General features: G+C 42.7%; 1 protein-coding gene across 3 annotated transcripts in view; it reads left to right on the top strand.

The window, feature by feature from the left end:
• celsr3 (cadherin, EGF LAG seven-pass G-type receptor 3) overlaps positions 1-15,842 on the top strand; it is a 119,935-nt gene that overhangs the window by 95,847 nt on the left and 8,246 nt on the right. For all 3 annotated transcript variants that reach the window (XM_082519644.1, XM_082519645.1, XM_082519643.1), the window contains 10 exons: positions 900-1,026; positions 1,996-2,202; positions 7,108-7,282; positions 11,698-11,810; positions 12,291-12,370; positions 12,792-12,918; positions 13,049-13,168; positions 14,281-14,378; positions 14,897-14,988; positions 15,161-15,334. In XM_082519644.1, coding sequence (XP_082375770.1) covers positions 900-1,026; positions 1,996-2,202; positions 7,108-7,282; positions 11,698-11,810; positions 12,291-12,370; positions 12,792-12,918; positions 13,049-13,168; positions 14,281-14,378; positions 14,897-14,988; positions 15,161-15,334 — 1,313 coding nt within the window. The remainder of the gene's footprint in view (positions 1-899; positions 1,027-1,995; positions 2,203-7,107; positions 7,283-11,697; positions 11,811-12,290; positions 12,371-12,791; positions 12,919-13,048; positions 13,169-14,280; positions 14,379-14,896; positions 14,989-15,160; positions 15,335-15,842) is intronic.

Here is a 15,842-nt window from a genome sequence, read left to right as displayed (position 1 = left end):
AGAATGGCCAGACTGCTTTGAGCTGACTGGAAGGCAAAGGTAACTGAAATATCCACTCACTGAAAGAAAGGTACACAAAAGAGCATGTCTGAATGCACAGTATGTCCAACCTTGAAGCAGATTTATTTAACCTTTATTTATACAGGTAATCCCATTGAGACTCAATGTCTCATTTAGAAGAGAGGCCGGTTTCAGACAAACAATAAATGGTGGCCTGCGGCAGCAAATGACCACACCCAGTGGGTGCCACTCCTGTCAGCTAAGAACAGGATATTGAAAGGATAGACCCATCTTATAGCCTTGGATCAATGTTTCAGGCTGCTTCTGCTGCTGGTCTAATGGTGTGGGATATAGTCTTTGCACATTTTGGCCCCTTAGTACCAGCTGAGGATCATTTAAACAGCACAACTTTCTTTCAGTAGTGTTGCTCACCAGATCCATCCCTTTATGACAACAGTGTATTTATCTTCTGATGGCTGCATCCAGCGGGATCAAATGGCTTTGGGATGCGGTGTAACAGGAGATGTGCAGCTGACAAATCTGCAGCAGCTATGTCAATATGTATGGAAATATTTTTATGTCATATAAAATGCGTGAGCAAAAACTAATCAGAGCAAATAATTTAATTTCACAAGAGCAATTAAATTCCTCGCGTGTAATCTCTGAGGAATGTTTCCAGCACCTTGTTGAATCTGTGCCACAAAGAATTACAGCAGTTCTGAAAACAAAACAGGGGTCCGACCTGGCACTAACAAGGTGTACCTAATAAAGTGTCCACCGAGTGTTGTTTTGAGAGCATGTGACTTCTATTAATTATGAAAAACTGACACATGGACAGCAGCGGGACATCTTTCTTGAAATGTTGCTTATTATTCCTCGTTCCGTCTCTGTCCCTGCAGGTATGAGATGGGAGGTTGCTGGACGGTGAGAGACTGTATGGTGGTGTACAGAAACACGTCTCATGTGCGCTGTCAGTGCCAGAGACTGGGCACCTTTGGCGTGCTGATGGACAGTTCGCAAAGAGAGGTTAGTGATCAGTCAGTCAAGAGCTACTTACTTTTAATCAAGATAAATCAAGATAAGTCTTCATCCTCTCTCGTTCCCTGACCCTTTCTGTAGTAATCAAGCATTTCCCTTAAGTGAACCTTTTACTTCACCATGTCTGCCACTTTGCCCCAACACATTTTTTTTTCATTTAACAGTGTCAGCTGGTAATTGCCCAGTTTGAAGAAGGGGGGAAAAAGGGGAAAAATGTCTACAAATCCTGACTGACATTCAGAAGGCTGAAGAAAGGCCTTGTTACAGTTGTAGAAGATTTTCACAGCTTAATGTAAAACCCCTTACCCACCGCTCCCAAGCATACTAAGTTGAAGATGTGTCAGATCTCGAGAAAGGGAGCGTGTGGAATCAGAAACATCATTGTCTTGACGATTTCCATTTCTCCAAACTGGAAACAGTTATATAAGATTAAGTAATTCATCATCATTAGTCTGGTGGTATGGTGGGGTATCTTATTCTCACTCACTTGAGATGCTGCAGGGAAGCCCAGTTTGCCCAAATGAAATTCTGGTGGTGTCTGCTATGTTTGCCGGCAGCAGAGGCTTCCAGAGGAGGCAAATGCACGTGCTGAATTGATTTTATAATCTAGTTTCTCCTGACAGATAAGCTTGGTCTGCTAGCTAGCTTGGTTTGTCATCTGATTCCTCTGTTTTTTGTCCTGACTGCTTCAAGAAAAATATATTTTTTAGATGTTTTTAATAAAGGGATTTAATCTTGTACTTACCTTTCATTAGATTTCTTTCTATAGATCGCATACTTGGTTGTCATATAAATATTGTCAGTTCACACTGACGGCAGACAGGAGAGTTCAGATAGAGATGTTGCATTTCAATGCAGTTGTAACGATTCATCTTCTTGGATTGAAGTTTCTTTTTTCAACAAGTTTTCTCCCTCCTCTTCCTTTCACCCCCCTCCTTTGCATCTCTCTGTGAGTAGCAGTTGGAGGGCGACCTGGAGACGCTGGCCCTGGTCACATACTCTTCTTTGTGCGTCTCCATGCTGGCGCTGCTCCTCACTGTCCTGGTGCTCTCCTGTCTCCGGGGCCTCAAGTCTAACACCAGGAGCATCCATTCAAACACAGCGGCAGCCATGTTTTTATCAGAGCTGGTGTTTTTGCTTGGGGTCAATCAGACTGAACAACAGGTATGTACTGGCGGGGGTGGGCTTTCTGCATCCATCTTTTTTCTGTTGCCTATAGCTTTAGTTCCTTTTTTCACACCACTTCACAGTCAGTCACCACTTTATCCAGTGTACAGTCATGGTAAAAACAGAGTCCAACTTCTGTCATATCTAGATAGATAACCTGTGATGAACAGAAAAGTTATTATTTATTTAACAATAATGGAGCCACGTTGCAAAAGCACTGTTAGAAGACATCATTTTCTGTCCTACTTTGTCAATCTTTCACGTTGTTGTGGAGGAGTTTACTACTCTTTAGAGCATTGCTTCAGGTCGTTGAGGTTTGTAGGCATTTGTGTATGTATAGCTCTCCTAAAGTGGCACCACATTTCAGTCAAGGTGAAGTCTGGCCTTTGACTCAGACATTGGAATACTTGGATTCTTTTCTTTTTCAGGCGTTCTGCTGTAGTGCTTGGGATCATTATCTTGTTTGGGACAGGCTTTAGCTGTTGGACAGATGGCCTCAGATCTGACTCTAGAATACTTTGGTATATAGAGGTCAACTCAATGAGTGCGAGGTGCCCGGGTCCTGTGACCGCAAAACAAGCCCAGATACTCACCTCTCCACCACTGTGCTTGACAGTTGGTATGGGGTGCTTCTTCAAACATGGTGCTGTATACTATAGGCCAACGTCTCCACTTTGGTCTCGTTTATTCAAAGGGCGTTGCAAAGTCTTGTGGTTTGTTCAGCTTTTCAAACCTGAGCTATGCTGCCATGTTATTTTTAGAGAGTAGAGAATTTCTTCTGGCAAGCCTTCCAAACATGTCATACTTGTTCATGATGCTTGTAGAGTCTGAGATGTAGCTCTTGGGCTTTTTTTTTTTTTGCAATTTCTCTGAGCATGCCCACTCCTGGGAAGATTGGCAACTATCTTGATTTTTTTTTTTACCAATCACTAAATAACAAAGGCTCATACTTTCTTTGTTTTTCCTCCAGTGTGTTACGGAAGCAGCCTTCCGTTGTGAGCATCCTCTTCACATAGGTCCATATCTTTGATAAAGACCGTGCTCACACTTCAGGGCATAAGTATTTTTTCTAAAAGTAGACTTGTTTGTATGTTTTGCCCATGGAGTATCGCACTGCACTGCAATAGTTCTTTTTGCATTGGACAGACAGAGATTCAACATCCATCTATTCTTACTGTATTTATTTTTTCCCAATTGATTGGAAATGGCCTTCTAACCCTTGCCAGACTGATGGGCAGCTAGAATCATTTCTCTAAAATCAATGCTGATGTCTTTGGCATTCAGGTGTTAGCACACAGTTGGATGCTCCAGACCAGACAAACTTCTGGTTTTATAGAGGTGCCTACACCTGCTGATGATCTATTAACCAAGTAATCAAGGAGCTGATTATTTCTACTGCATCTCAATGCATAAAACCTTAAACCTTAAAATCTTAAAGAGGTTGTACTTTGTTTTTGCCGTGGCTGTGGTGTATATCTAATTTCTAGCGACATTTAGATTTACAAGTTCATTCATCTTCAAATAGTATCTGGCAGTGGCCATGTTTTTTCTTAAACTGTTGCCAAAAACAATATCATAAGATGTTCACTCTTTGCAGTTTTGATGTCGACAGCTCTTCTTGCCTCCTAGTATTTTGTTTTTCTTCCTCTTTCTTATCCTCTGCTTGGGTGCTTCCTGTCGCTCTTCACTCTGTGCTTCTCTACATCACACTGTCCTCTTTCCTTTACGTTAAGTCCTCTATCTTTTTTCTCGTCCTCTGCCAATGTTTTTTTTTGACCACTATATCTCTCAGTTTTATTGCATCACACGTTTCTATATAAAGTGTGTTTAAAGAGCAGCGAGTCTTGTCGAGAGGGTACTCCAAATATGTGCTCACTCAGCATGAAATCCAATTAATTAATCTTTATCCCCCACATAGTCGGCAGTACTGCTCTTACAGTGCGACTGGTTACTTCTAGCAGAACAATATGTTCTCTAATTCATGTACTCCGTGCTTGGGAGAGCATTTCAGCGCTTGTAGCGGTTGTGTGTTAGTTTTTATGCGCCTGTGCATATTTAGTCTTTCCATGCTTATGTGTGTGGCTCGTAGTGTTTGCTTTTTGTGTGTGTGTGGGAGTGTGAGATTCATCAGCTGGCTGTATTACTGCCAAGGCGGCTGCTTTTTCTGTGTCATCTTTGGCTCTTCTTTGGAAATTCTACTGCGCGTCTTTTAACCTCTGGGACTTAAATGTCTGCTCTCCTTAATTTTCAGAGTTCTGAGTTGTATTCATTATAGATTTCATAAGCAAATGGGCCAGTTCATCCATTATCATATATGATAATATGACAGTCATATTTTATATTAACTTCTTTGAGACAAACTTATTTTAATACATAAATGTTTGTCTAAATCATCATTTGTCAACCTACAATACTCACATGGCCTTTTTGGGGTACTTGTCTGTGTTGAGTGCAGATTGCAGTCACATTTCAGAAAATCTGAGCTTGTAGAAGCTCACATGTGCTCAAAAGATGGTTGCTCATTAAACTGAGGGTTCAGTGAACTTGAACAACTTTGCCAGAGGACATCAAAGAAAATCTGATGTCATTCTTTGCAGTTTAAACTGTAATCTAAAAGACTATGCAACAGCTCCGCTCTCCTCTGTTAAAAGTACAGAGCATCAGTGGTGGACCTGCCAGTTCTGGTATTTTATGGCAAATACCAGTTGGGCTCCATGGCGCTAGGCAGTAATAACTGATCCCTTCAGAGGGCAGTGGGCCCTCCGGCCACCACAATTAAGTCTGTTTCTGAGAGGTCATTCTGTAGAGCTCTGGCAGTGCTTATCCTGTTCCTCTTTACACAGAGGAGCAGATACTGGGGCTGCTGATGGGTTAAGGAAATTCAGTGGCCCTGTCCAGAGTTACCGCTAGCCTTTATGATCTCAAGACTGCGCTGGGAGACAAAGCAAACCTTCTGGCATTTATACTTATTGATCCATCCGCTTCCATCGTGGAGGAAAACTGACACTATCAGTCATGGATTGGCCTCCTCAAAGCTCGGACCTCAACATTATTAAAGCAGTGTGGGATCATTTTGACAGAGAATGCAATAAAAGGCAGCCAACATCCAAAGAAGAGCTTTGAATGTCTTCCATAAAGCCTGGAAAACTATTCCTGGAGACTACGTAAAGAAATTACAAGATGCCTAAGAATAAAGGTGATCAGACCAAATATTGACTTAAAAGCTTGTTAAAACTATACAAAATCTTTATTTGCCTCATGTACTATGTTTCGATTTATATTTGCACAGTAAATCACTGCATCTGCATCTACATTTGCACATTACTGCAGCTTGTCTTTGTGTATGTTAAGAACGCATTTGGCTACAAGGTCACGTACTGACACGCCTGTCAGGTTCCCACAGAAATCTTATTTAGTTGTGCATTTTCAAGCTGTTTCCTGAGGCTGGTTTAGATTTTAAACAAACACCACTGCAGTTCTCTTAGACGAAGTTGACTTGCTTTTTCAAAGTGCTGTAATTCAGTGCCACTTGAGTTTGAATGGCATCGTCCTCATCTGGTCAAACAAATCAATTCAGACTAAAAGGCTGCAGAGTTCAAATAAACCACTTCAGCCATTCTTGAATGCAGCCTCAAGGTAATTTCACAGAAAGCCAAAATGTTAATGCTCTGCATTATTCATGGGGAAGCCAAGTATCGCTGCCAAACCAACCAGCAGCATCTAACTGAAGATGGCTTTGAAGTTTATCTCCTGCCTTTACTGGGATTCATTCCTGATGATATGCAATCTAGACGAATGACCTCAGAAATGAGTCCTGTGGCAGACTACGTCATCTTTTCATTTATACAGTGTCCAAGTTATTGTCAGAAAAGCAAAGTTTTCTATGTGAAAATGAGGCATAGATTAACCATCACCTGACACACCAGATGGTTTGTTTAACAGAACCATCTGAAAAGTCGTCCTTGGAAACTGTTTGGAAAAGGGTAGGCACGCACTTGGCAGGTATTTGGATTTGCCATCTGTCTATCACTGTCGATCATTGGCAGCCAATCAAAAGATTTGTTTTTGAACAAATAATCAATTCCCTCTGTTGTCACCATCAGCTTTCATAAAACACATCCAGACATACCAGTAGATCCTCACAGGACGCTTACTGTGACTGTGGATTGGAAGTAAGGTCATAGCTTGAACCCAAGCATAGCTGTCTCACACCTCGATTTATATCTCTCCATTATTGCTCAAAAATGCAAGGTGTATTTATTTCGGTCGAGCTAATTATTCCCCTTAAACAACAAATTTGCATTATTTTTGTTTTCTTGACGCATTTATTGTCGTAAATACATCATGTTTAAAAATAGCTGTTAAACTTCTACAATCACAATTAATATAAAGGCGACATTACCTGTTTGGGCATTATTTACCTTCCTTTGCAGATGGTGCACATTTTCGTAATCGTAATCATAATTAAAAGACTCTCTTGGGTGTTATTGGTAAAATTCAGCTCTTATAACATCCATTTACATTCTTTATTTTTTATGCTTTTCCTGGACGAATTGTAACATGCTGCCGTTATCGCTGTTCATTAGAAGCATTAGTAATTTAATCATGAACGGCTGTTATTTCATTGCTGACACCTGCTTTGCTGTAATAAAGACTCGTGGGTTGGTTGCCAAGACATCTGTATTTCAGCTGTCGCACAATCCTTGAAAGGATTATGTTTTTTTGTCTTTTCACTGCTAACGCATCTTTCCTGCCTTTCCCCCTTAGCCTACCCCTTTCATTCCTCTCTCTCTTGCCTCTTAATCGTTTTTTGTCACTTTCTTTCTGCTACCTATAATTTCCTGCTCCTCCCCTTTCCCTTTTTTTAATCACTCTTTTTAAAAAAAAAACCTCTCCCCTCAGTTCCTGTGTACGGTCGTCGCCATCCTGTTGCATTACTTCTTCATGTCCACGTTCGCCTGGATGTTCGTGGAAGGTCTTCATATCTACCGAATGCAAACAGAGCAACGCAACATCAACTATGGAGCCATGAGATTCTATTACGCCATTGGCTGGGGCGTTCCCGCCATTATCACAGGTAACACAGTCATGTAGACATGCAGGCACGCAGTCCTCGATATGGCCTAGGAACATGTTTGTGCAGCCATGTAAAAGCAGACAGTCACAACCCTGTTCTTGCCACAGCTGCACAATAATGATTTTCTTATATGAGCACAGGCACACACACACACATACATGCATAGTGAGTCTGGCTGTGTAGATAAGGTGTCCTATTGACATTTGGATTAAACAGGTTTCAGTGGTATTTTATAACAGAGACAGTAAAGCAGAGATACTAATGCAAGCAATTTCTGCCATGACACAGTTTAAGAAAGTCATATCTTTCTACTTTCTTCTCTATCCCCTTCACACACACACACAAACACACACACACAAACACACACGCCTAGATTGGTAGTTTGCATCCAAGCTCATAACATACTGTCAGCTTCCCTTTATCTGTTGCTGTTTGTGTCACTGTCTGTCTCTCAAACCTACACACACACACACACACACACACACACACACACACACACGAATGGATGTGTCTCCCACCATCATAAACACACTTTAGCACATGTCTCTTCCCTCGGGCTGTGAGGTGTGTTTATCTGTCTTTGTTCGGGCTTCTTCTGTCTTTTCTTTTGCAATTTATTTCAAATATTCTTAATAGCCACGCCTGTCAAAACATCGACAGTTTCGTCCAAACAAGGATACATGACTGATAAAGATATCACAGTTCAAGTCACAAATTTCCTACTAACCACATCTGGTGCTTATATGGAGCACTGGTGCCTCAGATTCTACACAGAATCTGTGCTGTAAGTGCGCACACGAAAGAAACTTCAGGTGAAACCGTTTTGGTGTATCCCTGCTCAACGTAAAGAAAAAGACTGTTAGCTTACAGCCTGATCTTCTCCTAACTCTGACAGTCAGTGAATTTTTGTTCGTGAACTTGATTCACATGATTCAACCAGAAGCTGAAAATCAGGGGGTGAAACATTTCTGCTCTGATTTGGAATAATGTGTCATATAGGTTATACGAAGTTAAATTAAAAAGAGAAATGATGGTTTGTGTCTTTGGCATTTAATCGTAGCAGCTTAGTGCTCAAAGTTCAGCAGAACTGCTGTGCTTTTGTGTTCACGGAAACATGGCTCAGCGACAGTGTCCCGGACCGCGCCATTCAGCTCGACCAGCTAACATGCTACCGTGCTACCGTACATGCTGACAGAGTCATCGTCGCGGGAGGTAAGACCCGCGGGGGAGGACTTTGTGTTTACATCAATGATGCCTGGTGTCGCGATGCTGTTGCGGTCTGCAAACACTGCTCACCAGTGCTGGAGTTAATGGTTATTAAGTGCCGGCCATTCTATCTACCGAGGGAATATACAGCCATACTCCTGTGCGCTGTGTACATCCCTCCCTCCTCCAATGTCAACAACAGGAATGAGGCACTGAATGAACTGTACCAGCACATCAGTGAGCAGCAGACAGCCCATCCTGATGCTTTTCTCATCCTGGCTGGGGATTTCAATCATGCAGACTTAAAGTGCGTGTTTCCAAAAATACAACAACACATAGACTTTCCAACAAGGGGAAATAACACACTGGACTTTGTTTACACCACCCAGAGAGGAGCTTACAAAGCTTTTCCCCTCCCCTACCTCGGCGCCTCAGACCATATCACTGTCATGCTAATGCCTGCTTACAGACCGCTCGTTAAAGTGACCAAACCGGTTCGTAAGCGGATACAAGTGTGGCCAGAGGGGTCTTCAGAGGCTCTACAGGACTGCTTTAATACTACAGACTGGAACATGTTTAAGCAGGCTGCCACCTATAACAACACCACTGACCTCCAGGAGTACGCAGAGACTGTTACTGCCTACATCAACAAGTGTATTGAGGATGTAACAGTCACGAAAACCATAACTGTCCGGGCCAATCAAAAACCATGGATGACAGGAGAGGTCTACAGGCTGCTGAAAGCTCGGAATGTTGCCTTCAGAGATGGAGACGAGGCAAGCCTGAGGACAGCTAGGGCCAACCTTTCCCGTGGCATCAGAGAGGCTAAGAGACAGTACTCCAGGAAAATATCTCATCACTTCAAAGACAGCAGAGACTCACGGAGCCTGTGGCGGGGCATTCAGACCATCACAGATTACAAGCCCCCACCACAGACCTGTGATAGCACTATCCCCCTGCTGAACGAGCTGAACACTTTCTTTGCTCGCTTTGAAGTCCAAAACAGCACCACTGCACAGAAGACCCCACCCCCTCCTGGTGACCAGGTGATGACTCTGTCACCGGACAGCGTGAGGAGATCCCTCAGCAGGATCAATGCACGTAAAGCTCCGGGTCCTGACAACATTCCTGGTCGTGTACTGAGAGACTGTGCAGTGGAACTCACTGATGTCTTCACAGACATCTTCAACATATCACTCATCCAGGCTGTCGTCCCCACATGTTTTAAAGCCACCACAATCATTCCGGTTCCAAAAAAGTCATCTCCCTCCTGCTTTAATGACTACCGTCCTGTTGCACTTACTCCCATCCTGATGAAGTGCTTCGAACGACTAGTCATGCAACACATCAAGACTGTCCTGCCCCCCTCCCTGGATCCCTTCCAGTTTGCGTATCGGCCCAACCGCTCAACCGATGATGCCATCTCCACTGCACTCCACTCGGCACTCACACACCTGGACAAAAAAGACTCATATGTTCAAATGCTGTTCATAGATTTCAGTTCAGCATTCAACACTATAATCCCCCAACAACTCATTCAAAAACTGGTCCAGCTGGGGCTCAACACCTCACTGTGCAACTGGCTGTTGGATTTCCTCACCGGAAGACCTCAAGCAGTACGGGTTGGCAGTAATACATCCAGCACCATCATTTTAAACACAGGGGCCCCGCAGGGATGTGTGCTGAGCCCCCTCCTCTTCACTCTGCTGACCCATGACTGCACTCCATCATACAGCTCCAACCTCTTCATCAAGTTTGCGGACGACACAACGGTGGTGGGTCTCATTAGCAACAGGGATGAGACTGACTACAGAAGTGAGGTGAGACGCCTGGCCACGTGGTGTGCTGACAACAATCTCTCTCTGAATGTGGAGAAGACGAAGGAGATTGTTGTGGACTTCAGGAGAATGCACACCCAACATGCTCCTCTGACCATTGACGGAGCGTCTGTGGAGAGAGTGAGCAGCACCAAGTTCTTGGGTGTGCACATCACAGAGGATCTCTCCTGGACGTACAACACCACAGCACTGGCCAAGAAATCACAGCAGCGTCTCTTCTTTCTCCGCAAACTAAGAAGAGCAGGAGCACCAGCCCCCATCATGCACACTTTCTACAGAGGCACCATCGAGAGCATCCTGTCGAGCTGCATCACTGTGTGGTTTGGAGCCTGCAATGCGTCCTGTCATAGAACCCTCCAACGCATAGTGAGAGCTGCAGAGAGGATCATTGGTGTCTCTCTCCCCTCCCTCCAGGACATTTACAGCACCCGTCTCACTAAAAAAGCCCTTTGCATAGCGGCTGATCCCACGCACCCAATGCAAAGCTTCTTCAAGCTGCTGCCGTCGGGGAGGAGACTGCGGAGTCTCCAGGCCAGGACCAGCAGGCTGAAGGACAGCTTCATCCATCAGGCTGTCAGGAAGCTTAACTCCCTCCCGATTCTGCCCCCTCTCCCCTCTCTCCTCCACGGTCTCACTGAACTCTGTCACACACACACAAACACACACACTCTCTGACTCACTCACTGGCCTGCACCAGTTACCAGTCACTTTGTGGAGCATTGGACTGCCATTACCTCATAAGACTTTGTTGTTACACTTTCTCTTACCGTACATTACTAAATCTCCATTTGCACTATTTGCCTATTTGCACTACTCTGCCTGGTTTACACTCAATGTCACTTACCCATTATATTGTATATTGTATAGCTTTCTTGTTATATGTAAAATTGTATTTATTTAAATTTTTACTTTTTAATTATTTTACTTGCATTTTTAATCACTTTTATATTTAAATATATTTAAATGTTCATTTGCTATTTATCTAGGGATTGAGAGTAACGCAATTTCTATTCTCTGTATGTCCTGTACATGTGGCAGAATCGACAAATAAAGTTGACTTTGACTTTGACTTTGACTTTGAGAATTTAACATTTAAAATCGAAAGATCCAAAGATGTAATCGAATATTTAGAGCGTGCTTTCAGGAGCTAATTTTCTCTAAGTCCTTGATTTATAAATCTAAAAATATTCATTTAATAAAAGCTAAAAACATACCTAACATTCATAGAAGTGTTGTGGTGTTCCAATAATGCCCTGCAGTCACTGCCTATACTGTTTCCCTATCTTTGAGGCTGCTGTCTCTCTGTGAGTGACAGCAGAGGACATCACAGAGCTGATCTGTCTAATCTCACCGCACATCTGTTTGCTTTAGGCCTGGCAGTAGGTTTGGACCCAGAGGGTTATGGAAACCCAGACTTCTGTTGGATATCCATCTATGACAAACTAATCTGGAGCTTCGCTGGTCCCATCGGCATCGTCATACTGGTAAACATGTCTCTGTTTGTCTGACACATGGCAGTGAACTCTACATGCACACAGACTTAAATGATATGAATGAAATCTCAACCTGCACTTCCTCAAGCAAACATAGGTTTAAACCTAATTAACATTCACAAGTGGCAGCCCTCCAAATGGATTTTAGAAAGGCGACCCACTTGAGCCCAATCATTTCATTCAGGCCTTTCGAAACTTCACTTCAAGAAATTTGATGCAGTGCTTTAAAGTGAATAATTACAGCGTATTACAGTCAGTAATCAGTAGCACACCTGTGAATCCACTTTTTCTTTTTTTTTTTCTTTTTTATACTGTCAGAGACTTGAATGGCTTTGCTTTTATTAAACGTATCTTTTCCCTCCTATGTGACTAATTTATCCACATTGATTTTGTCCTAGTCGTTGCTAATGGCCTTAGTGGATTAGCTGAAATGCATTTAAATGTTTTGTGTATTGATCTTTCACTTTTCAGTTGAATGGGGGCATTTTCACCATTGTAGCCAAGATGTCGTGTAACCCATCTCAGAAGGAGACCAAGAAACTTCCTGTCATGTAAGTGTCCGCCTTGACACTGTTCTCACTTTAAAAAAGTGACCTTGAAGCCTACCTTCCAAAGTACAATCCTTTTCTTGTGTTTTGTGCTGTTTCAGGCTTCAAAGGGTCCTATATAAAATTCCTGAGTTTCTCTAAAGTAGTCTTTCAGATTTGAGCTGTATGATAAGAATCGCTCTGTAGTTCCTCCAGTGCTTCTACTGTCGTCCATTAGTGTGGTTTCTCTTTGCTGTCTCTATATTTCTCTGTTACCCTAATCATGATGACATATAGTGAAAACGTCATTATTGTGTTAGTGTGATATAATGCTGCAGTCGACTGGTGTATGCATCAGAGTGTATCACAGATTCATTCTGGCGAATCCAATTCTAATCTTTTTTCTCCTCCACTGCCCTCTTTGCTTCTGTCTGCCTCTCTGCAGCGCCACTATCCGCAATGCCTTCTTGCTGTTGCTGGTGGCCACCTCCACCTGGCTGTGTGGTCTGATGGCTGTAAATAACAGCATACTGGCTTTCTACTACATATTTGATGTCCTCTGCCTAGTACAGGTACGAACAAAGCATGATCAGATACACAACAAAGTGCGATCTCTACCTGTAGCTTTTGAATCTTGTTTGTCAGTCTGTGTGTTTTTGTTTTTGTGATTTTTATTTTATATCTCTTTATCATCTTTCCCAGGGTCTGTCAGTGATGCTAGTCTTCACCGTGTTCAACTCAGAAGTTCAGGAGGCATGGAGAGTCGCCTGTTTGGGTAAGAAGAGTCCTGGAGAAGATCCCCCAAGACCACCGCAGAGCACAGTAAGTCCAACATACATAAATATCCAGTTTGCGAGCATATCTATACTGCTACCGCTAAAGCTAAACACCTTTTTTCATTCGTTTCTTGAATTAGCCTGACTGTTGAATCATTAATATACTGCATTAGCAGAATGCATGCACAAAAGTATAGCAAAATGAAGATGAAAACTAATTTTTAAAAGAACTATGGTATCCAAAAGATTATTATCATTATTATTGCACAGTGATGACAAGCTAAGTGAATCTAAGATCATAATGCAAAGGCATAAATGTCCTAGCTGCGTGATCCTTAAAGCCGTTTACTAAGTTTTCTCCTGCTGCTGTGCCCATTACTAGACAGCACAATAGCCCTCCTGCCCTGAATTTCTCCTTCCCTCTATCCTTCCATCAATCTTTCCTGTCGTGTCTCTGTCCTCTCCAGCTGCCCTCGGGGTTCCTAGCTGACCCACATAAAACATTATACCAGCTAGTGGATCTGCCTGCTCTTTAGCCCGCTTTCGCAAAAGCACTGTGCAGTGCCGATTTAATGATGCTTTTATGCGTGTGTATGAAATGCTATCCTACTTTCACATCTTTCCTTACTTCCCATGTCTCGTGTGTGTGTGTATGTGTGTGTGTGTGTGCTTGTGTGTATGAATTCTCAGCCGTCAGCATCAGAATCTTTACTATCGCTTCTGTGTGTTTGAACTTTATATACATGTTCCATATTTCCTTTGAATCTCTGTCAGTGCAGTGAACCCCATACAGTTTGTTGCCAGTTTGTGTGCGTGAGATGTTGGTGTGTATGTGTGGGGAAGTTTACGTGTGTGCGCGTATGAGATGTGTTGTTTCCACCCTTTTAAACCCCATTTCCTCCAAAGCTCTTCCTCTCTATTACTGAGTCATATGGGCAAAATTCAAGACTATTATTATGTGCACTATGCTGTTTTTAGCACTGATGGATTATATGCATGGATGACCCCCTATTAGCGTCCTTTTGTGATTTATCAGCAGATAACAGAAGTCTTGTCACATCTCAGAGTCTTATGTTCCACATGCCTAGCCTCCTGGACACAGGTTGAAAGCTGGGAGCTATTTTTTAAAGCTTCTTGCGTGTGTTTTTGTGTGCTCAGGCACAGAACCCCTATCACAACCCTTCACTGTTGGAGCAGAGCGGGCTGCACCGCATCACACTGGGAACCTCCACCATCTCCTCCGTCAGCTCTGCCAGGTATCTGAACGCATGCACGCATGAATGGACACGTGTCACAGTTTTTACCAATATATTAAGGTAGATGTGCACATCGTGGTGGTTTAATGCCATAAAATATAACAACAATAAATTGATGCTTGAAAAACAAGGATAGTCTATCATTCAGATGGGATTCTGGCAGGTTTGTTGGGTCTGTGGTTTTTGGATAAAGTCGCCTTAGGGAGGAAATTCCCTCCCTGCATAAAACCCTGTTTTTCATTTTGTGGGTCAGTGGGGTAAAGATGAAGAAGATTAGACTGAACAATGTACTGTACTGCATGTAGAGCAACACTAATGTACCCTGAGAGTGGCTGTTAATGTCTTCATGGCTCAGTGATTGTCTGTCTTCATGCCATGTCTTGGCCTATATGAAGCGTGCACACTAGTATTTGTGTTTGAAAGGACTCTCGCTTTTTTTCAAATATGTATCTGCCTGTTTCTGTGTGCTTCTATTGTTTGTGTGTGTTCGCCTAACTTCTCTTCTACTCCCCTGTTAGAGAAAACCTTTTGGCTCGTCAGACTCTGGAGCAAAACATCGTCCACACTGGTGCAACCGACCTGGATGTAGCCATGTTCCACAGAGACGGGGGTGAATATGCATAATGAGCAGACATGAATCTCTGAAAAACAAAGACTTTATCTCTGCCCATATTTAACTAAGGATCAAGAACATTTACTCAAGAATACCAACACATCAGCCCTATCCTTTTCCTCACTTTCTCACTCCCGCTTTATCGTCCCTTCTCCCTTTCTTTATCCAGGTGAAGATTCCGACTCAGACTCTGATCTCTCTATGGAGGAAGAGCGCAGTCTCTCCATTCCTTCTTCGGAAAGCGAGGACAACGTCCGTCTCCGTGGCCGCATCCAGCGGCGATTCAAGCGCTCCAATCACGGCGAGCGCCTGCTCACAGAGCCCGCCAACAACGGCACCAAAGGTAGATTTTCCGTGTTACCGAGTTTATATTAATTCTATTTTTGACATTTTTATTGTTTAAAGTCAGTAATGGAGAAGTGTCTCATTAGGAGTGCTTCATCACTGAAAGCCTAAGAGTTATGGGTCCCATCAAAATGTTCTGCAATGTCTGGATGTCTTTTGTTGGCACAAAACATTTAATTTGTTCACTTTTTTTTAAAGACTACTTTTAAATGTTCATCCTCGGTATGTTTGAAAGGTAATTAAAGTTTACAAAGAGCTTCTTTGCAGAGTAATAAAGCTTTAGTCAGGTTGAGTTCATAGCAATTACAAGAACACAGAGTCAGTATGCAGACTCAAGGCAACAGCAGATTACTATAACTTCAATAGAAACTTTTAAAACTGCTGCTGCAGCATAATTCAATTATCTGCAATATCACTGTCCTTTTATAGTGTGTATTATGTGTCCAACCAACACATATTAAACATATGGATTCTGCCGGTCTGTGAAATAGCATTTAAATCATTTG

This window comes from Aulonocara stuartgranti (assembly GCF_965226115.1).
Source record: "Aulonocara stuartgranti genome assembly, chromosome: 20".
NCBI lineage: Eukaryota > Metazoa > Chordata > Actinopteri > Cichliformes > Cichlidae > Aulonocara > Aulonocara stuartgranti.
Note: the sequence above shows the minus strand (reverse complement) of the source record. Positions and strands in the feature narration are given on the sequence as shown.